The 22253-nt window shown below is 43.6% G+C and overlaps 1 protein-coding gene across 7 annotated transcripts in view; it reads left to right on the top strand.

Annotated features, from left to right (window-relative positions):
- The first annotated feature begins 18011 nt into the window (after positions 1-18011).
- ZNRF2 (zinc and ring finger 2) overlaps positions 18012-22253 on the top strand; it is a 110637-nt gene continuing 106395 nt past the window's right edge. For all 7 annotated transcript variants that reach the window (XR_011503715.1, XR_011503716.1, XR_011503717.1 and 4 more), the window contains exon 1: positions 18012-20226. Coding sequence is in view for 3 of the 7 variants with exons in the window: in XM_044765348.2 (XP_044621283.1) it covers positions 19770-20226 (457 nt within the window). In the remaining 4 variants the exon portion in view is untranslated. The remainder of the gene's footprint in view (positions 20227-22253) is intronic.

Here is a 22253-nt window from a genome sequence, read left to right on the forward strand (position 1 = left end):
GCTCACTGTTCTTAGTGAGATTCAAGATTCAACTGTTTTTCTTGAATAAACACTCCCTGAATTGTCACAAGTCTTTGATTAACTTCCAGACTTCTGAAAAAGTTGATTCTGACAATTTTTGCCAGTTTTCCCATTGCTTTTATGGAGGAGATAATTTTGGAGATCCTTATGCCACCATTTTCACTGATGTTACTCCAATGAGATCTTAATGGGGAAAAAGAGTGAGTGGGTTTTTTTTTTTCTTTTTCTTGCAGGAAAAGATTCACCCTGAGCTAACATCTGTTGCTAATTTTCCTCTCTTTTTTTTGCCCCCTCCCCAAAGCCCCAGGGCATGGTTGTATATCCTAGTTGTAAGTCCTTCTAGTTCTACGTGAGCTGCTGCCGCACCATGGCAACTGACAGAAGGGTGGTGTGGTTCTGCTATCGGGAAATGAACCCAGGCCTCCGAATTGGTGAGAGTGCTGAACTTTAACCACTAGGCCATCAGGACTGGCTCAAGTGTGAGTGTTTTGAAAAAGTAGTGCTGAAATTATATACTCTCAGAGGTGGAACGGTTTTGAGTAATGGCAAAGTCTAGGGTAAGATCATGGGGATGGACAGCTGGAGTGCAGTGTAGGTGAATGTCATTGCTGTGGCATAGGGGGGCAAGCAACGGATTTTGAGGCCAGGCTGATGAGAAGGTACTGTGGTCTGAAGGTGTATGCCTCTCCTCCCCAATTCATATGTTGAAATCCTAACCCCCAAGGTGATGGTATTAGGAGGTGAGGCCTTTGGGAGGTGATTAGGTCATAAAGGTGGCATACTCATGAATGGGATTAGTGTCCCTATAAAACAGGCCCCAGAGAGCTCTCTAGACCCTTCTAGTATGTGTCATTACAGTGAAAAGACAGCCATCTAGGAAGCAGGCCTTCACCAGACACTGAATCTACTGGCACCTTGGTCTTGGACTTCCCAGCCTTGGAACTGTGAGAAATAAACTTCTTTGGTTTATAAGCCACTCAGTTTATGGTATTTTGTTATAGCAACCTGAATGGACTAAGACAGAGGGTGTACACGTGGATTTTGAAATCTTACAGGATGATGATATTATTTGGGGCAGAAGAACACTGACCAGGTGCTTAAGTCCCCCGTGACTGTCGAGGAGTTACCTGAGACTGATGGATGGTAGCACTTGTTAGTGTTTAAAATTTGAGAAATAAAAATTATTGCATGCATAGCCAATATGATAAAGCAAAGGTACAGATATTCTGAAGGTAGAAGATGACCAAGAAATTTTAAATGAGAATTATGATAGGTATATTGAAATTAAACCAAGATTAAAAAGGAGAGCTATTGTCAACATAATATGGTCTACTGGTAGGAACATTTCTTAATGCCAACAAGTTATTTTCACTCATTTTTTCATGCATCATGAAGTGAAGGAAAAAACTGCAGCCCTTGATAGTTGCATCTTCTCATGGAGTTGCCCTCTCTTTTCATTTTTCAAGGGCGTCCCCTTTCTCTGAACTTTATTTTACCTGGTTTTCTCTTTAGCTTTATCTTATAGTACAGCCCACAAGACTTTGTCACTGGAGATGACCCACCATGAGAACCTGCCTATCTTTAGACCAAGGTTAGTCAAAGCCTTAAGAATTCCAGGGAGCCCCACACCACCTTTGTCTTTGGAAAGTCACTGCTTTCTCCAGGGTCTGAGGGCACTGATTCAGACAGCTTTGGTCTTGCACACAGAATCATGAATATTCATTATGGAAAGTCCTTTTAATTGATCTTTTCACTATCTATAATAGCTAAACTATAGAGGTCTACAACACTGATGTGCAAAAGCATTATATACTGAAATGTGCTAAGTGGGCCATTACCAGGTTACATCTAAATACAAGTCAAGCCCTCAAAATTTGTGGCTGGAGAACACACTCAACATAATTGCTTACAGCCACCATCACTCTGGACAATGAAAAGCACTTCAAGTTCAGCTCTCATGGCTGTGAAAGGGAGACTCAGGGGACATGGGGTAAATTCAGCAGCCTTTTCTCTAATTTTCTAACCACATGTTTATGCCAGACTTAGAAGTGAACAGCATGAGGAAAATGAAGCAGGGAGACTGCCTCCCCATCAAGCTGCTGTAATTCCTTCTCCTGTTGGTCGTTGTTAACCTCCTGGAAAGAGTGTTCTATAGCTGCTGTCTAGTCCTCATTCCCATGCAGTCTTCAACAAGCAGCAGCCTGGCTTCCCCCTCTACCTCTCTAAAAAGGTCAACAGTGATGGATGCGTTCCTGTCAAGAATGATGTCAGTTTTCATCACTCTCTACCTGTTTGAGTGTCGAGTGAATGAATTGATCTTCATTCCCCAAAACTTCTCCTTCTAGCACCTTCTGGGATAACTTTTCTTCCTATTTTTCCTCCTACCACTCTGACTCCCTCTTGCTCCCCTGGGTCCTCTTCTTCTACTGGCCTCTTGCCATTTTCCAGGAGTCCATTCTAGGTTTCATATTTTCTCCGTCTCCACCTTCTCTCCCTTGGTGATTTTTAGCAACTTCCACCTAATATTATTACCTATAATGACCTGAACTATATCTCTAATCTCCACCTGTGAGCTCCACATCTTGAGCTCTAACCGCCTGCTGGACACTGACACGGACACCAAATTTACCAAATATTTCCAACTCACCATGCCTCAGACTGTACAGACTGTTTTCCCAAATCCTACTCCTCTCCTTGTCTTCTTTAGTCCCCACATCATCCAGCCTGGAAATGCTGAGGCATTAACTATTCCCTTTCTCTCTCTGTCTCTGTATATTCAATCCATTACATTTCTGACAAAATCATTCTTATACATCTCTCCTCTCCACCCCCACTGCCTTCCTAGTTATTCTCTGACTATAGGCACCCCTCTCCTTCCTAATCCACACTGCTAACAGAATTCCCTCTAATAAACAAGTCTGATCAGTGTCAGGCTTTAGAGATTTCCCACAGCTAGGGTGACTGGATGGCCCTGTTAGCCTGGAACAGTGCAGTTTCACGTTGGGTGTTCCATTATTTTATCTGGTTAGCACGCCATTTTACTCTCAAAAGTGACCCATTTGGATGATGAACTACATGGTCATCCTACCAGGCAAACAAGATAAAAGCCAAACTCTTTTATCTCATTTACAATCTGGCCCCAAGCTAACTTTCTAGCTCCATCTTCTTCCACTCTGGCCACCTGCCATTCTCTAAACATACCAAGCTGTTTCCCGTCTCCTTGTCGCTGTTCATGCTGTTCTCTCTTCCTGAACACCTTTCCTCCCATTTTCCCCTTGTCAGCTCCTCCTTAACCTTCACTGTCCAGTCAAAATAGCGCCTCTTCTGTGAGACATCATATCTTGTCTGCCTCCATCCCCACCTGTCAGAGCTACCACCCCCCATCCCCCAGGCCCCTGCCTGTGATGTTGTAGCAATTTGTTCAAACCTCTGGTATGGGTTCTACTTTGAATCTGCGACAACACCTGGCACACTGCAGGTCTTCAAAGTGTTTTGAAAGAGAGGCTTTAAAGAAGCATAAAGCCAGGAGTGTATTCTCTGGCTCTGATTAGAATTAAGAGCTTTTATCCTCCATGTGGGACTTGCTTGAGAAAATCCAACATGTCAGAGCCAAGTCTATTTCTTCTTCATCTGTAAAGTAATAAGGAGAATAATTGCTGCTGCCAAAACCTACCCATGTGAACTCAATAGGGTAATAAAAACAAGTCCTGCTGTTGAAGTGTAACATGTTGAAATAAAGAGTGAGATGAGCCTCCCATCTCCTGTCATCTGTCCCCACAGGCTGGGGCCAATGGAGGGGATGGGGGTGGGGAGAGGATCCTGAGATCTGGCAGATGGTTAAATAGAAAATGTACCTATGGGAGGTCACAATGATTCATCCCAATACAAATGAAACTAATCTGAAGAATAACCATTTATCGACCATGTTCACAGGTCAAATACTGTGCTAATAATTTTATATACCATTTCTTTACATAAAGCCAATCTTGTAAGATGAATATTACAATTTCCTATTTTACATTTGAGGGAATTGAAGCTCAGAGAGGTTAAGTAACTTACCAAGGGCACAAAGCTAATAAGTGGAGTTGGGATATATAATCACACCATAATACTAATAATGCACCTGTATGCACCAGGGTTTTTATGAAGTATGCTGCTTGGTCCTCACAACAACTTTATAAGTTAAGATACTGTTATATCTCCATTATCAGATGGGAAAACCTTCAAGTAACTAGTCCAAGGTCACATAGCTAGTAAGAAACTGTGGCAGGCAGTTTACTCCAGAAGCCACATGCCTGGTCACTACCTTCGCTGTGGTCCAGCTCTGTTGATTTTGCTATTTTGGCTCATTTTATATGGCCAGTGTCCATAAGATACTTTTCCCTTGCTCCTCAAAGCATAGTCTGCAGACCAGGAACATCACTATCACCTGGAAGTATGCTAGAAAGGATCTTGAGCCCAACTCCAGACTAGGGAATAAGAATCTGCATTGTAACAAGATCTCCAGGTCCTGATCTAAACCAGTGGGTCTCAACCTTGTCAGTACATTGAACTCCTCTGGGGAGCTTTAAAGAATCCTGATGCCTGGGCTCCACTGACAGTAATTCTGCTTTAATTGTCTGGGCGTGGTCTGGGTATTGGGCTTTTAAAAAGTTTCCTAGGGGATTCTGATATGACGCCAGGTCTGAGAACCACTCCTTAAGCAAATACAGCTGTTGGTTCCTTCCTTCCTTCCTTCACTCATTTCTCTTATGTGCAACTGACGTCACTGAAGTACAGGCACAGCCTACTGGGGGGATGGACAAACAATTAAAATACAGTAGAATAACTATTATGAAAATCATTATCCCAAGGGCCAGGGGAGATCCAGAGGAAGGCCTGATGTCCCACTCTGCAGGGAGGAATCAAGGTAGATTGATTATGTGAGACTAATTGGGGCGCTTGCATTTGTTGAGGGGGATGGTGAGTTGGTCTGGGTGAAGGGAGAGTTCTGCATATACTAAGAAAGTGAGAGTCACAGAATTTTAAACTATAACAGATTATAGAGATCATTTAATGAATCCAAAAGTTTTCTAACCTTTTGGACTATAGCCCACGTTAGGAGAAACATTTTATGTCTCAGCCCAGAATACATATAAAGATTCAAGAAACAATATTTGCCTTCACTACATGTGATACACTTTGATATTTTCTAGTCTTTCAATACTCTTCTCTTTCATTAAAAAAAATACTGGTCATGCTTAACTGAATTGGTTTTCTGCCCTGCTAATGGATCACAACCTATAGTTTGAAAGACCTGACTTAATCCCTCCAATGTTTCCTTGAGGAAACAATGACCCAGAATATCTAAATGACTCAGCCTGGAAGAGTAAAGAAAAATGTGTCCAGATTTCAGGATTGGTGTTGGAAATAAAGAAAGCCTTCTATATTCTATTGGTTCTTGGATATTTCAGGAGGACTTGCCTTCTCTGGAAGCCCTATCCATTTTCTGGGAGGCTAAGGCACAGAATTAATAAATGAGGTGTCCAGGTCCTTTTTAGCCCCACTGAAACATCCTGGATGTATTAATACTACTGGGCAGGAATTCTCAGGTTGGCTAGGTTTGGGGAGGGAGTCAATGACACCTGGGAGCGGGGAGAGGGCCCTATTAAAACCCCCTGGGAACTTTGTCTAGCATACATCACTCCCAGCCATTCTGATGTGTACCCTGCCCCTTCAATCCAAAATTCCAGCTGACAATAAGCCTACTGAGGCTCTGGTTGATGGGGGTGTATCATATCACTCTAGCTTGCTGGGGCAGGCAGGAAAAACAAAGGTGAGAGCCACTGATCTCTTGAGCAATTGTTCCCTACCTTTTAGGTTTCACAAGCCAATAAAAATTCAAAATGAGTTTAGGAATCAATATCAGGGAGCTGGTTTTTCATTGTGTCAAATAAGGAAGTAAAAAAACCCCTCAAATAAACAAAAAAGCCAATCTCCCCAAACTACTGCCATCTACAACTATTGTAAGAATAGAAAGGACACAATTTTTTTTTTTTTTTTTTTTTTTTAAGATTTTATTTTTTCCTTTTTCTCCCCAACGCCCCCCGGTACATAGTTGTGTATTCTTCGTTGTGGGTTCTTCTAGCTGTGGCATGTGGGACGCTGCCTCAGCGTGGTCTGATGAGCAGTGCCATGTCCGCGCCCAGAGTTCGAACCAACGAAACACTGGGCCGCCTGCAGCAGAGCGCGCGAACTTAACCACTCGGCCACGGGGCCAGCCCCGAAAGGACACAATCTTAAACTAAAGGAAAGTCTTGTAAATTGAATACATTCAGCTTTAATAAATTTTAAAGAAATTTTAAATTATGGTAAATATGCACAACATAAAATTTATCATCTTATTTTTAAGTGTACAGTTCAGTGGGGTTAATTACATTCAATTGTTGTGCAACTAATCTCCAGAACTCTTCATCTTGCAAAACCGAAACTCTGTACCCATTAACAGCTCTTCATTTCCCCCTTCCCCCAGCCCCTGCCAACCACCGTTCTACTTTCTGTTTCTAGGAATTTGACCACTCATTTAAATGGAATCATACAGTATTTGTCTTTTTTGTGACCGACTTCTTTCACTTACCATGATGTCCTCAAGTTTCAACCATGTTGTAGCATGGTCAGAATTTTCTTTCTTTTTAAGTCTGAATAATATTCCATTAGCCAGCCCTGGTGGTCTAGTGGTTAAGATTCTGTGCTCTCATCGCCTTGGCCTGGGGCTCATTTCCTGGTCAGGGAACCACATCACCTGTCTGTTGGTTGTCACATTGTGGTGACTGAGTATGGGTGTGATGCTGAAAGCTATGCCACCAGTATTTTGAATACCAGCAGGGTCACCCATGGTGGACAGGTTTCAGCGGAGCTTCCAGACTAAGACAGACTAGGAAGAAGGACCTGGCCACCCACTTCGGAAAAACTGGCCATGAAAACCCTCTGAATAGCAGTGGAGTACTGTCTGATATAGCACCAGAAGGTGAGAAGATGGCGCAAAAAGACCAGGCAGTGTTCCACTGCTGTACACAGGGTTGGTAGGAGTTGGAATTGACTCAATGGCACTAACCACAACAATATTCCATTGTATATATATACCACATGTTAATTCATTCATCGGTGGATGGACACAGGTTGCTCCCACCTTTTGGTTATTGTAAATAATGCTGCTATGAACGTGGGCATACAAATACATGTTAGAGTCCCTGCTTTCAATTCTTTTGGGTATATACTCAGAGGCGGGATTGTTGGATCATATGGTAATTGTATGCTTAATTTTTTGAGGAACCATTGTACTGTTTGAAGACATTTAGCTTTTTATAGAGAAAAAAGCAGTTACTGCATTGTTCTAATTTTTCTTATTTCACTATGAACACTTCACCACAGATCAGCCGTTGGTCTGGAGATCAGTGCCTAGAATTACGGCTCCAACAGATATAAACTTCTTCCTGAGGCTATTCACTCTTTGATGAGGAAATCTTGATTCTTTATATCTTGTCTGACAAGAAAGACAATTATTTAAATCATAAAATATCCATTAAGTAGTTTGGAAAATTATACAATAGCCGTTAGCTTGATTACACTAAATATGAAAAACAAGACAGTTTCTATTACTCAATCTATGAAGCCATCACCATTTCAAATGTAGGTCAGGATCATCTTAATATCGGACACTGAAGGTAACAGATACTTGTTTTTCCCCTGCATGATGGCTGAGGAGGACTGGAGGAGATGGCCTGGCTTTCCAAAACTCTTGTTTCTCTGAAGTCTGCATGTATCAAGCTAAGTAAATTTTCTGCATGGTGGGGCTTTAAGACGTTTGTTTAAGTTGTACATTTTCAGTTCGTTGTGAGCTCCAGAAGAAACTCTTGCTACTGAAATTCACGAGCTTTTATCAAATAACTTCCATTCAGTAGAAAAAGTCCTGCTGTATTAAAATGAAATCCTATTTGCAGCTCTCATTCTCCTCATTAATATTGGTTTTGACAGTATTTTTACTTCTTTACCCAATCATTGGTGGGGGGCGGGCATGAAGAAATGTAGCTAAATTTATTGGTAGTATGTCATGTGTTAAAAGCTATACTGGAGAAACCAGATAGACGTAAATCTGAATGTTAATTGATATGTTACATTTTACTGAAGAAATTCAAAATCTCTTCTAATTCCTCCCTGGAATTTCAATGAGTCAAAATTTCAATGCATTACAAGTTCTAAAAACTAAAAAATCATCATTCCCAAATCTATGAATCTGCTATTTGCATAAGTCATGTCTGAAATTCCTCCCTATTCATCTTTTCCTTTTTTGCTTGCTTCACAGAAGGAACTGAAATTCTGGAAATGTTTTTACCTCTCTCATATTTCTGAGAGTCAAAACTGAATCAGAGGTGCCTCATGGAGTGGCTTTTTCCCCCTTTTTGCCCTTTGTCTGCTAACTCTGTGTGCTTTCAGTGTAGCACATTTTATTTTTCCATCTGTGTGATTTTCTTGGAACCTGGTATTTATACATCTTAAAAGAAAATGTTCTAAATGTATAAAAAAAACACATTTCATTATAAAATCTGATAAAGTTATTTCATAATGTTTAGGTCTGTTTGTTTCGATGAGAAGGTTGTAAGGGTATTTTTGGCATCAGAGTTCTAGAATTTAATATTTGTCCAGCTACACTAAATCTGCACATTTTGCCTATGAGAATATGGAAATATATCTGTATCCAATCATTTGATTACACCTGTATAATCTTCTTTCATTCCCACTGTTACTGATAGGGATCAGCCTCTCTCTCTTTTTTTAAATTGTGGTAAAATATACATAACATGAAATTTACCATTTTAGGCATTTTTAAGTGTATAGCTCAGTGGCATTAAGTACAGTCACATTGTCATGCATCATTTTTTACCTGGGTTACTGTAACACCCTTCAAAATCCAGTCTTGCTTCTAATTTTGCCCTCTTTATGGAAAGAAGTAGAAATCTCATCTCTGTTGACTTATTTTCACCATGTGCATAGGGGAAAAATGGAAAGGGCATTCTTTGCCATCTCTTCTGTGCTTTAGGCTTCATGGTTGATGAAAATCGAATTTGGATAAAGTTTAGGGACAAAGAAGGGCCTGTCTCTGCTGCACTTGTTCCATCCCTGATGCAGGTCATTCCTTGCTCAGGACATCACAGCCAAAGCATTGTTCTGTGAACCTAGAAAACATAAATGCTCTTAAAAACTCATTTGGCAGTAAAGTGTCTGGCCACCAGAGCCACAAAAAAGGCTTTTAGGAGTAAAATCTTCAGCTTTGAAGTGTGTAGAAATGATAATTTCAAAAAATTAAGAGGCAAAACTCTTAGATGGCTAAACTTTGCACGGGTGCACACAAGCATAAAGGAGCCTGACCTGCCTTGGCCCCACCCAGGGCGGCTGAAGTCACCTGGTCTGCACTGAGTCCTGAGCCCTCTGGTGGAGGGGGCGGGGGGGGGGGGGGGGGAGAGGTGTGTCAAAAATGAGGAGCCCATTGATGCAAACCGTGTCAGGTTTCCAGCCTTTGGCAGTGCAGTTTTGTATCACTAGATGTCAGTGTGGACTTTCCCGACAGTACCTTCTATCCTTTGCAGGAGATGTATCAGACATCACTCAGGGTCCTTCCTCAAGTCCTGGCACACACCGGCCATTTTCAGAACCATAATTTCACCAAATATATTATCTACTTAGATATTTTGACTTTTCAGAGTTCTTTTAAAACAAAGAAACCCTGAACCAAAGCCTGCTCTTTTTAATGCTGTGACCTTCTAACCTCCATGCTGGCATTTGGAAGTCTGCCTACAAGGCTGTTTTGAGGCAGGTAATGGAAGTCCCAGCTGTGTTCCACTTAGGGTCTTTTAAAAGCAGCGAGCCCCCTCAGATACTGGTAGCGCCCCGCTTCAGGAAACCATGGTGTCCTGTGCTACCAGGGCTCAAGAGTGGGGCAGGAAGCCAAAAAAAATATACGTATGATTAGCCAAATAAGGATTTCATGGTCATGTTTACTAGATTTTTTTTTTTGAGGCAGCTTGTAATCAGGGGGCTTCTGAAATCTTAAAGAACAGTCATGATATTAGTTTCCTCTTGCTGCTGTAACAAATGACCACAAACTTAGTTACTTAAAACACAAATTTCTTATCTTGCAGTTCTAGAGGTCAGAAATCCAAAATGGGTCCCAGTGCACTAAAATCAAGATGTCTGCAGGGCCGAGTCCTCTTGGAGGCTCTCGAGGAAGATCCATTTCCTTTGCCTTTTCCAGTTTCCAGAAGCCATCAGCATTCCATGGCTCAGGGCCCCCTTCGGTCTCCAAAGCCAACAATGGCCGATTGAGTCCTTCTCGCACTGCATCACTCTGCCTCGCCTCTCCTCCTCCCTCTTTCACTGGTAATTACACTGGGCCCACTCAGATAACCCAGGACAATCTCCCAGCCTCAAGATCCTTAATTTGTTTACACTACAAAGCTCCTCTTGCCATGTAAGGTACCATATTCACAGGTCCCAGGATGAGGGCATGGACATCTTTAGGTGGGCATTTTTCTGCCAATGCAGTCATTATTTTAAAAATAATACATGATGTAATTTTTGAGGTGATGAACTTTCTAATAGCATAATGCAGTGTTACAGAAAATTGCTATCTGTACTGTAGACTGTGTTGGAAAATAACAAGGCCTAAATTTCCTTCACTCGTGGAATGTTAACAACGAAGAAAAATAAATTTGCCACACCTAGCATTAATATTTGGTCACCCTCCAACCTGACTATGCATAGCACTAACTCTGCCGCCCCTTGTGACTCCCCATTTTCAGGATGTCTGTCCTAGGAATAGCACTGAGTTGGTGCAGGGTGAACACACACAGAGATCAGGAGACATGGTTCCAGCACTGAGAAGCATTGTGCAAAACGAAATCCATTGCTCTAGGTAACAGGACTAGGGTAAACCTGTTTATACTCCCATGCAAATTCAACATAGGATTGGATGCCTAAAGCCCACAGAACTTAACCCCATGCCTTGCCACAATTTAAAGGCTGTTTTTTTCTGCCTTATAAAGCTGAATCCATCTCCCCACTTCTCAAACTTGATCTTTCCCCCATATTTCCTACCCAGCGCTACCAGGAACCAGAAAGTATACCTGTCATCCTTGAGTGTTCCTTCTCAGTCATGCACAACATCCAATAGGTCTCCAAGACCCGTGGAGGCTACTCTCTGAATAGCTTTGGAACCTGCCCTACATTAGCCTCCTAACTAGCCTTCTACTTCACTGTGCTTTCTTCCCTCCTATCAATAAATTCTCCAAAATACTGCCTGAGTTATCCTTCTAAACTGTAAACACAGTCATGCTACTTCCCTGTTTATGAAAGTGGTTCCCTTTTGCCTTCTGGATTGATTCCAACTTAGTCCAGCACAACGAGCCACTTAGACTCTGCCTTAACCTACTTTTCTAGTCTATTCGCTCACCTCATCGCCTCCTACTCTTCATTCCAGTTATAATGAACTGCTTGCAGTTCTTCAGATGCTCAAAATTCTCCCTTGTTTCATGCTCCTTCACCCTGGAATGCCTGCGGCTGCTTAAGCCAACTCTCTCTCTCAAGACTCAGCTCAGTATCACTTTTGGGAATGCATCCTTGTCCTTCACCCAACCCCCACCCCTGCACTCAGCTCCAGCATGCATTTACCACATTGCAATCTATTCATCTCATTATTTATAGCTATGTCTCTGTCCCCTGACTATGAGCTATAAGTTGTTTGAAAGCAGGGACCCTGTTTGGTTTAACTTTGCACGCCCAGGGCTATGCACAGAGCCTGGCACATTACAAACACTCAGTCACTTTTTGTTTAAAGAATGAAGACATCTCCAGAGCAGGTCCCAAGGTATCCTGACGTTTCCATTACCAGGGATGACCCAGTTCAGGGCTATGTTCTACAATCTACCTGGTTTAGACTTGTATCCCTAGAGTGCAGCCAGAGCCCAGCTAGCTTCTGGGAAATAGAGGGTGGGGCCAGATGAACAGTAGCTCTTCTTGCTCTGTTTTCTTTCTTGTTGCCAGGGAAAGATAGTCCTGCAGTCCTGAGCTTACCACTTCCAACCTGGCCTAACCTGGGGGAATACATCAATCGGTAGCAACTCAAAGGGAATTGGCCACCCAAGGTATGGACTGCCCCAGGTGAAAAGTGTAGAAGAGGGCACATTTAACACACACAAACTTAATGTGGTACTGCCAGTCCAAGTCAGGAGACATCCAGGACATGGATGATCACTGCTGCCCCTTGTGATCCACAGCGGTTGTTACTGTCTTCTGTGTGCAGATTGTCTTGGAGCTCTAGAAGCAGGCACTGTAGGGAGTTAAAAATAAAACAGAAACAGAGTTCCTGTATTTGGGAGGCTTATGCAATGTAGGCCTAAAATAAGGGGCTTGCCTTTACTGGGGCTTTCGGCTACCGCTGGGGGAGGAGGTGGTAAGGGAAAATGTCTTATAATACTTTTTAATCATTCATGTATAACCATAGTGATTTAAACAAGTGACAGGAAGCAGGGAGGAGAGTGCATATGCATTGGAGGAGGGACCACATGCATTATGTAGCAGAGAGCTATTTTTTCTCCAAGCTGTTCTTCCTTCTGCAGGCTGGGAAAATCCCCTCGGTACTGACCCCATGACACAGCTTTCCGCTAAATTTTATGTTTTTTCAAGAGTATGCCCCTCTTAAAGATCCGAGATTCTTTTCAAAACATTATGTATGGAATCTGAGAGATTTCTTCATAATGGAGAAAAAGCATCATGGGTGTTTTGTATTAAGGGTTTTAAAATAAGGGCTTTTAAAGATTTTTAAAAACATAGTTTGTAATCCAAAGTGAATTAGTTGAGAATAGAGTATAATATAAATGTTTAAGCTCTTATTAATACTCCATACCATTTTGATAAGCAAGAATTAGTATTTTTATTAGCAGGTACTGACATTGTGTCTCAAGCTGTTTTTGGAGGAAAAAACTGATTCCAGAATCTCTGTTTGACGTAGCTTAGGGGTCTGGTCACCGACTGATTAGCATGAAATGCTTTTGCAACACATTTAATCTTATCCAGGACCCCAAAGACTCCTTAGTGAAAGTGTAATTTACCTACCCGGTAGAATTAAGAGATAGTGGGGGAAAAAAAAGCTTTAAATACTAGAGATTTCAAATAGCTAGTCCCTGGTCTCTTAATGACAATTTCTTTTCAAAATTTCATATATATATATATATATATATATATGCATATGTGCATATGCATATCCTTCCATCCATCCCATGGTAGAAAGATGTAGATTGGTCATCATATGTCATATTGTCATCAAGATTAGAGTAGTGATATACATACTTATTAGTAAATTATTACTAAATATTTATTACCAATAAATCCTTAAGTGTCAATAATGCATTAAAATTACACGAAGTGGTAAAATCAATTCCAGTGAGTCTTAGTATATATTAAACTGCACAATATCACAACCTGCTAGAAGTAATATGCAAATTATAACAACTTGCTAGGGACAATAACATGGAGGTTAAAATTTATGTACCTATTAACAAATTTCAAAGTATTTTCAAATAGAGACTCAGTCTTTTGAGACTCACAACTGCTCTATGAGACTGGCATATGATCATCCGCATTTTACAGAGGAAACGGGTTTAGCCGGGTTAAGTGGCTTTACTAAATCCCGCAGCCAGTGCTAGACAGAGCCAGGGCCTTACCCTGGCCTGAGCTCCCCCACTTCACGGTGTGTGCTTATAATCCTGTCATTATTGGCTTCATCCTTTAGAAGACAGGGCTGATTCATTAAAGAATGAATGAGAGTAAGGGGAAGGGGGAATTTGGCTTACTCACGACAGAAATATAAAAGCGTGTTAAAGACGTTGTACAAACGATTGATGTTCTCTGAAAAATTATCCAACAATGTGATTCCTAAATATTCCTCTAAACTAACTTTAGTTTTAGAATTTAAGATATAAGTTTCTAATCACCACTAAGATACTTACCGTTTTCTGTAGGATGTATTAAGATAAATTTTAACGTTTAGATGGTCCATTTATTTCTTTAAAAAATGAAATATAAGAATACGAAAAGATCGGGGCTGGCCCCGTGGCCGAGTGGTTAAGTTCGCGCGCTCCGCTGCAGGTGGCCCAGTGTTTCGTTAGTTCGAATCCTGGGCGCGGACATGGCCCTGCTCATCAGACCACGCTGAGGCAGCGTCCCACATGCCACAACTAGAAGAACCCACAACGAAGAATACACAACTATGTACTGGGGGGCTTTGGGGAGAAAAAGGAAAAAATAAAATCTTTAAAAAAAAAAAAGAATAGGAAAAGATCTATTTAAAGATAGGCAATTATACATATAGTCCTATAGTTTGGTAAAGAGACTGGGTAGTGTATAACACTTACTAAAAAAAAGAAGAAAAAGGCAAAACCATGGCCATCTTTTAAATACTATAATGAAAGGAAAAGTGGGATGACAGAGACTTTAGCAAAAAGTGTATGGCTGGTGCTGGCTGCAGACGAGCGCTGTTGAGAGGTTGTGGGCCCAACTGAGAGGACTAATGGGTGGGACAGCTCTGTGCAAATCTGCTGTTCTACATGTCAAAGGTCTGATCCAGCATAGCTTTAAAGGGGGGGGGGGTGGCCAAGAGGGAAAGAGAAGCACAGAAAACAATAAGGACCAAAGGGAAGAGACTCACCCCAACTGAAATTCAAACTAGAAAACAGCAAACTGATCAGTCAGGTATATTTTTATTGGTAAGCCCACAACCAGCTTATCAGCTCTGTGTGGGTTTCTGGCCATCAATTTTGTCCATGTGAAGTGCTTTACGAATTCAAACTAATTTTGAATGCCAAAAGTCATTGGTTAAAATATCACCATTTAGTGAGGAGGAAGAAAATAGAGCATATGAAAAACCTCCAAATATTATGAATTTTAAAGAGCTGGGGCTCCGGTTCTTTAAGAGTCACTGAGGCATTTAAACACCGATTCTGATTATGTAAAGGAGAGCGTCATTTAGACCCGGGCTTCTCCAAGTGTGGCCTGAGGTCTTGCGGCATCAGCATCACTGGGCTGCTTGTTAGAATGCAAATTCTCAAGGCTCAACCATGATCCATGAAATGAAAATCATTGAGGGTGGAGCCCGGCAGCTGGTTTTAAGAAGGTCTCCAGATGATTCTTTTTGCACTGAAGTTTGCAAAACACTGATTAACACTATCATGTGTCAAACTGCAGATTACAACCCATTAGTGGGTTGTAAAACCAGTTCAGTAGGCAGTGACCAGCATTTTACAAAGGTGAAATGGAATAAGATAGAAAATGGAGCGCATCCCATGCAGCATGGGCATCATCTCAAACAACTGGTTTCAGGTCTATATATGTGTGTACACCCATGTGTACCTGTTTAAATGAAGCAGCACTTTTAATTTTTGAAGAACTGGTAGAGTACAATAAAGAAACTACAAGTTTTAAATTAAGTCAAAACTGGTTGACAATAAAACACACTGACAGCTTAATGTGGAATCCTATTTGGAGAGAAGTTGAGGAGAGAGGGAAGAGGGCCTAGGAAAGAACATAGCAGGCCAAAGTTTTATAACTCCAGAATCCTCCTGGGGAAAGAAACAAAAAGTCCCACCCAGGGAGGAAATGGAAGGGGCATCTACCACAGGGGAGATGTCAAGGAGGCTAAGTACAAGATGAGGTCATGTGTAACCTTCAAGAAATGATCATTTAAGTAGGAAATTCATTCACTCATTTATTCATTCACAGATAATTTATTGTACCATCACAGGTGCCAGGCACTGTTAGATGCTGGGGGTACAGATGTGAGGCCTATCATGCACTGCATTGTTTAGTGACAAGCAAGAAGATCAATAATAATAATAGCACGATCAGTGCTGTGAAGGAAGTATTAACACAGCAGTGAGTGAGAATACTGAAGTCAGCCTGTGACAATGAGGTGACGGGACATCCATATGGAGAGGGTATTAAATGAAAATGATGAGAACATCTTAACATGGTATTCTACTTAAAACTCATCAGTGATTCTCTAGATCAGTGGTTCTCAAATGTCAGCATGCATCAGAAGCCGTTAGAGGGCTTGCTCAAGCACTTTTTGGTTTAGTAGGCGTGGGGTGGGGGTCTGAAAATCTGCCGTTCTGATAAGTTTCCAGGCAACACGGATATTGTTGACCTGGGAATCATATTTTTGAAGATCACTGATCTAAATGACTGAATTAAGAGTTGTGCTAGATGGTGTTTCTAGAAGAACAATTTAAAACAGATAGAATTTAGATGATTCACGTGCACACACAAGAATTAATTTTTCTTTACTACATTATGATGGCTTAGTAACAATAGCTGTCACTAGAAAATTTTCATATAACAATTTTTGTTGTAAAAAGTTTTACTAAGATTTAATATTCAGTTTAGATATTTGACAGTCAGACAACTGTTCCTGTGTGTGGCAAAGGCTTGCTAAAATGACTTCCTTTTCTCTCTGTGCGCACACATAAAACCACATTTCCTGACCCTTTTGCAGTTAGGTTGGACCATGTGACTGATTCTGCCAACACGGAAAGTGGGCAAAACAACTCTTACAGGCTTGGCCAAGACTTCTTTCACTATCTGCCCTTTTTCTTTGGCCAGCCAGGTACACAGGATTTAGTGGAGGACTCTGTGAGGGGTCTGAGGGCCATTAGATAAGAGTCTCTGAGTCACCACTTGGAGAAGACACCCCCAGAGTTGCCACTGAAGAGGGGAACCATTTGGGGAGAGATGAGACGGTGTACCAGGTGAATCTGCAGTGTGCTTTCGCTGCATTAAGGCGCTGAGGTGTAGAGGTTTGTTTCCACTACCTAGCTTAGCCTGCCCTAACGCTGTGCCTGGCACTGAGGAATACAAAACATTCATCTGTGAGCTGAATGAATGATCATTACAACTTCAATTTTTATTTTCTTATGTCTAACATTCAGCCTGTAATTGGCCTTCTCACCAATTATTTAACAAATACTTACCTAGAGGCTACTGTGTGCCAAGCATTGCAATGGTGAGCAAAAACCACATGCTTTCCATGCCCTCATGGAGCTTACAGTCTTGTGAGGAATGGATCTATATCAAACAATCACTCAAGGAAATGTAAAATTCCAACTGTTGTGAGTGATGTGAATGCTGGAAACCTGGCATTAAAAGGGGATTTTTTTTCCCAGTTAGGAATAAATGTTGAGCACTTTCAAGGTGTAATTGCCATTTGGGTAAAAATGATTTAAAAATATAACTAAGTTTGAATGTGATAAAGCAAAATATAACTAAATCTGTATACAACTAAGAGTCACGGGTTTTATTGTTAAATCTTTCCACTTAATAGTTTCAACTAGGGATTTGCTCCAAATTATAAACTTCTAAAATGCATGTATAAGAATTTAATGATGAGTGTGAAACTATCATTTGTTAGCTCCTAAGACACTTGCAAATATCTTTTTACTCCTTTTTTTTAAATTGTAGTGTTTGTTACTTTTCTCTATTAGCAATAAGTTCTTACTGTATTGGTAACAAATTCCTGCTGAACCAGAGTTTTACACTGAAGGCCTCCTTCAATAAAAGTTAAACCAGATCAAATCATTAAATACCTTCTTGAATTAGAACTTGTCATTCTGGTAACCCCCTTGGCCTTTCAAACTTTGCTTACCAAGCAAATGCTGGTTTCAGCAAGCTCATACATGGGATGAAACTATTTTAGATTTGCAGTGAGCAGCTTTGTGTTTCCGCTCCCAGATACACAAATATATATCTTATATATATTTTTGATATATTATGATATATATACATACACACAATGCATATACATATCAACATCTATACATATATTCATCACTTCTGTTTAAAAACTTAATTCTCATAATTGAAAGAGTGATGAAAATCATTACATAAATGTCTCATTCCACATATGGAAAAAAGACAAAGATTTTATTTCTGTAGTTTGTACAAAAAACACCAGTTGCTATTATGTTCACACAGAAGGCACTTTAGGTATTTTCAAATGGTTGAGTCAGAACAGGCGTCCACTGGATATCCAGACCACGCTCTGCCAGCGAGATATACCACAGTCAAGAATGGACTGAGGAGGATTTTATTAAATTCCATTTGAGAGAAATTATAGGATTTTAAAGCTGCAGATGTCCTAGAGATGTAATACAAATGTCACAGGTAAGGAAGCTAAAGTCCAATACGGTAAAAGAATTTGTTCACTACACGTAATTTAGTCTTGGTCCCAGACCTAGACTCCAGGTCTCCTAAACCGGGTGCAGCTTTCTCTGCACCACAGTTTTTGCCCAACAACTGAAGGTCTGGCTGGATTATCTCTGGTTCTTCCAACACTATGCTGCCTCCATGGTCAGAGAGTTTTATGGGATAGGTCTAATTCAAATCTGTCTTCTGCCTTCTTGGTTATTTCTCTTGTGTTCGCCGTTCTGAGTTCTCAGTCTTTTATCATCAGCACTGCTAACCTTCTGGTTTATTTAAAAGACACACTGAGTAACACCAACGAGGAGGTTAACACCCGCCCAATCTGAATGGCTGGGACACGGGACCCAGCCACGCCCAGCCCCAGCCGGGAAAAGGTGAAGGGGCAACACGGTCTTCTCCAGCGTCCGACCACACGTGCCACGTGCTGGAGGAGCGGCTGCCGTCCCTCCAATCCGCTTAGGCCCCGAGGTAGAGGAGGGGGCGCGCCCCGGATAGGGGCGGGGCCAGCCACCTGTCCATCACCGAGTCCGCGGGTGGCAGCACCTACCACACCGCGGTACCTTGGCGAGGCGGGGCCGGGGCGGGAGGGCCGCGGCCGGGGGAGGCGGGGCCAGGCTAGCGGGAGCCAATCCGCTGGGCGGCGGGAGGGGGCGAGGGCGGGGTCATCGCGCGCGACCCAAACACACGGGCCGGGGCGCACCCTGGAGCCGCGCCGCTCCTCGGCCTTCCGGTGCCAGGGCCGGCAGCCTCCTCTCCTCCAGAGCCCCCCCCGACCTTCGCGGCCCAGACCCCCGCCCCCCCACCACACCGCGGCCCCTCCTCCGCGGGGGAGTGCGCGGCGACGGTTGCCGGGAAGCGCGCGCCGCCCCTCCCTCCCCTTCTCCGTCCTCCGCTCACGCGCCACCCGTTTCTCCTCTTACTCCGTTAATAACAGCTGGGTGGCTGCGGGAGGAGGGAAGGTGGCCCCGGCGGCGTTTGGGCGGGCGCCTCCCACTCACCCGCGAGCCGCCGTGGGAGCAGGAGGATGGCGGCGGTAGCAGCGGCCGCCCGGGAGGAGGCGGTGCCGAGAGCCGGGGCGCAGAGCGCGGCGGTGGCGGCAGAGAGCGGCAGCGGCCCGTCGCGGCGCACCAGAACCGAAACCAGCGGCCGCCGCGCAGCCACCTGAGCCGCCCCTCCCGCCAGAGCCAGCGAGCGGCGCCCGCCGGCGCCGGCACCTCCTTCCTCCCCGCCTCGCCTCGCCTCCCGCGCCCCCCGTCAGGCCGCCGACCTCGCCGCCGTCGCCCCCGAGAAGGAGAGCGCGCCGGGCGCCGACCGCCCCTCGGGGCGCCGGGTGGCGGCCCTGGACGTGCGGGCGGCTCTCTGGGCCGGCCGCGGCGCCTCGGCCCTGCCCTCTCGCTCCCGCGCTCGCTCCCGCCCTCTCGGCGCTCCGGGAGCTGCGCGCGGGCCCGGCCCGGGGCAGGGCAGACATGGGCGCCAAGCAGAGCGGCCCGGCCGCGGCTAACGGCCGCACTCGCGCGTACTCGGGCTCGGATTTACCTTCCAGCAGCAGCGGAGGGGCCAATGGGACCGCGGGCGGCGGCGGCGGCGGCGGGGCCCGGGCCGCGGCCGCGGGGAGGTTTCCGGCTCAGGTGCCCGGCGCGCACCAGCCCAGCGCCTCGGGCGGCGCCGCGGCGGCCTCGGCGGCCCCGCGCAGCCGCTCCCTCGGCGGGGCCGGGGGGAGCGTGGCGTCGGGGGCCCGCGGCGCGCAGTCCTCCTTCAGCATCCCCAACAGCAGCAGCGGCCCGTACGGCTCGCAGGACTCGGTCCACAGCAGCCCCGAGGACGGCGGCGGCGGCAGGGACCGGCCGGCGGGCGGGGGCCCCGGCGGGCCGCGCCTGGTGATCGGCTCCTTACCAGCTCACCTCTCGCCGCACATGTTTGGAGGTATGGCCCCCTCCCTCCCTCCCCGCTCCCCGGGTCCCTACCTCCCGCGGGCGGCACGTGGGCCACGGCCGCGCCGGCTTTCCCCCTTCTCTGCTGCAGCCCGAGCGCCGGGGGCTGCCGCGCGGCCCACCCAGCCGCCCCTCCGGGGAGGAAAATTGCCGCTTAACCCCAGCGGCGCCGCTCCCGCCTAGACCCTGGTGTTTGATTTTTTAAAAGCACGGTGTGCACCCTCACCCCATAGCGGCTCCCCAGTAGAGAAAGTCTTTATTTTCCCCAGGAAGGGAATGGAGTAAATATATTGTTTTAAAACAAGCCGACGCAACAGCCCTCGTGCTTGTGGCTTTTGGTATCAGGAAGTCAGGAGAAGACCCATTGCTGAAATGTCGTTCTATCTGGAGACTCGAGTGGTGAGCCGTTTTTAAAGGCCAGAAGTCAGAGGGTCTCAGTGAACGTAGGAGTATTTGAAAAAGGAGGCGCTTGTCTCCTTTGGACTGACTGTTAATATGAAACTGTAGTTCCGAAGTCTGTGTAATAGTCCCACCTACCACAGATACTTTAATTGGACGAATGTGTTAATGAATAGTGTATTTTTAAGCCCAGTAAACTGCAACTTTAGATAATGGTTAATGTGAGTCCTGCTTCATTTGGAGAGAGCGCCTAAAAAGTTGAAAACAGTTTCTTAAGGAGAGAAACTAATAATTATCACAACCCTGCCTGCAAGATGCAGCAAAAGCCCAGGCACTTTTGAAAAGCAGTGTTGGCCAGAGTTCAGGAGAAGTCACTTGTGAAAAATGGAAATTTTTAATGGCAAAATGATGTGCTTTTATGTAGAAACAGGAGGGAGGTGCACTTGGTTTGAGGAAAATGAACTCAACCTCTTCGACTGTGTCTTATGGTGATAATCTTTACCTCAAAACAGTTAATAGTCGATAAATCAAGACACCTCTCCCTTTCCAGTTCTTGCAAAGAAACAGAAGTTAAATATAGTTAGAGATGTTGACTATAGAAGATAAACATTCCTATGTCATTGCATTATGTATCGTGATGTTACGTACATTTACAGTTGAGCACAGATGAACAGTGAAAACACCATCCCCTCCATTTTTGTGCCCCTTTCACTCGTATGTTTCTAAATGTGAAAAATTTCTGTAGGAAGTTGGTAAAGTGGGATGTTCAATAATGTAATTTATCTGTTCTGACGTTTTGTACTATCCGCATTCACGTTAGCATAAATTAAAAATGGGAATGTCATATTTAGTTGTTTCCATCTTTTTAATACTGCCTTGCCCATTCAATATAGAACAACTCCTTAATTACCTTACTTTAATTACTTGTTATAATTTTGCTGCATAAATAAAAATATTGATATTTCTTAAAATTGGGCCATTTGAGAAAAAAATCTTGTTTTGGGGAAAAAGAACTAGTGCTGTTCTTACTGTGGTTTGATCATATTAACACAGTTGAAGGTGTTGTAGCCACCACATTGAGGAGTAACCAAAGACAGTTTCTTGAGAGGGAGATTAGTGCAAGAGTAAAGGATAAGCTGGTTTTCAAAAAATTTGTCTTTTTAAAATGGAAATTTGCATTTAGCAGTTATGATCATCAAAAGACATGTATATTTAAAAGCTTAAGGAGGAATAGGAAAAGGCTTGTCAGATTAATGTCTCTTATTTTTTTAATATACCGATTACTATTTACTCATTTGTTTTAAAGGGCTGATAACTTCCTTTGACAAAGAGCTAGTATAGCTGTATGACTTTATTTTCTTGAATATATTCCTTTCAGAGCAGGGGGCAAATAGTTGACACCCATGCTATTAATTCATAGTAAATTAGCAAATGAAGATCTGGTTGCCGAAAGTTGGAGAAGTAAAGCATTTATCTTTTTTCTTACCTAAATTCCTAGCTTTGTGCACTTAGTTTTCTTAGTACTTTTGGGGTTAGGATGATTGGGGCCTACGAGCAGCACAGTGCACAGTGTCGTTGAGGAATTTGTGGCAACCTTTCTTAACCTGGTCTTTGTAGAGA

The sequence above is a fragment of the Equus asinus genome, chromosome 1 (genome assembly GCF_041296235.1).
Source record: "Equus asinus isolate D_3611 breed Donkey chromosome 1, EquAss-T2T_v2, whole genome shotgun sequence".
Lineage (NCBI taxonomy): Eukaryota > Metazoa > Chordata > Mammalia > Perissodactyla > Equidae > Equus > Equus asinus.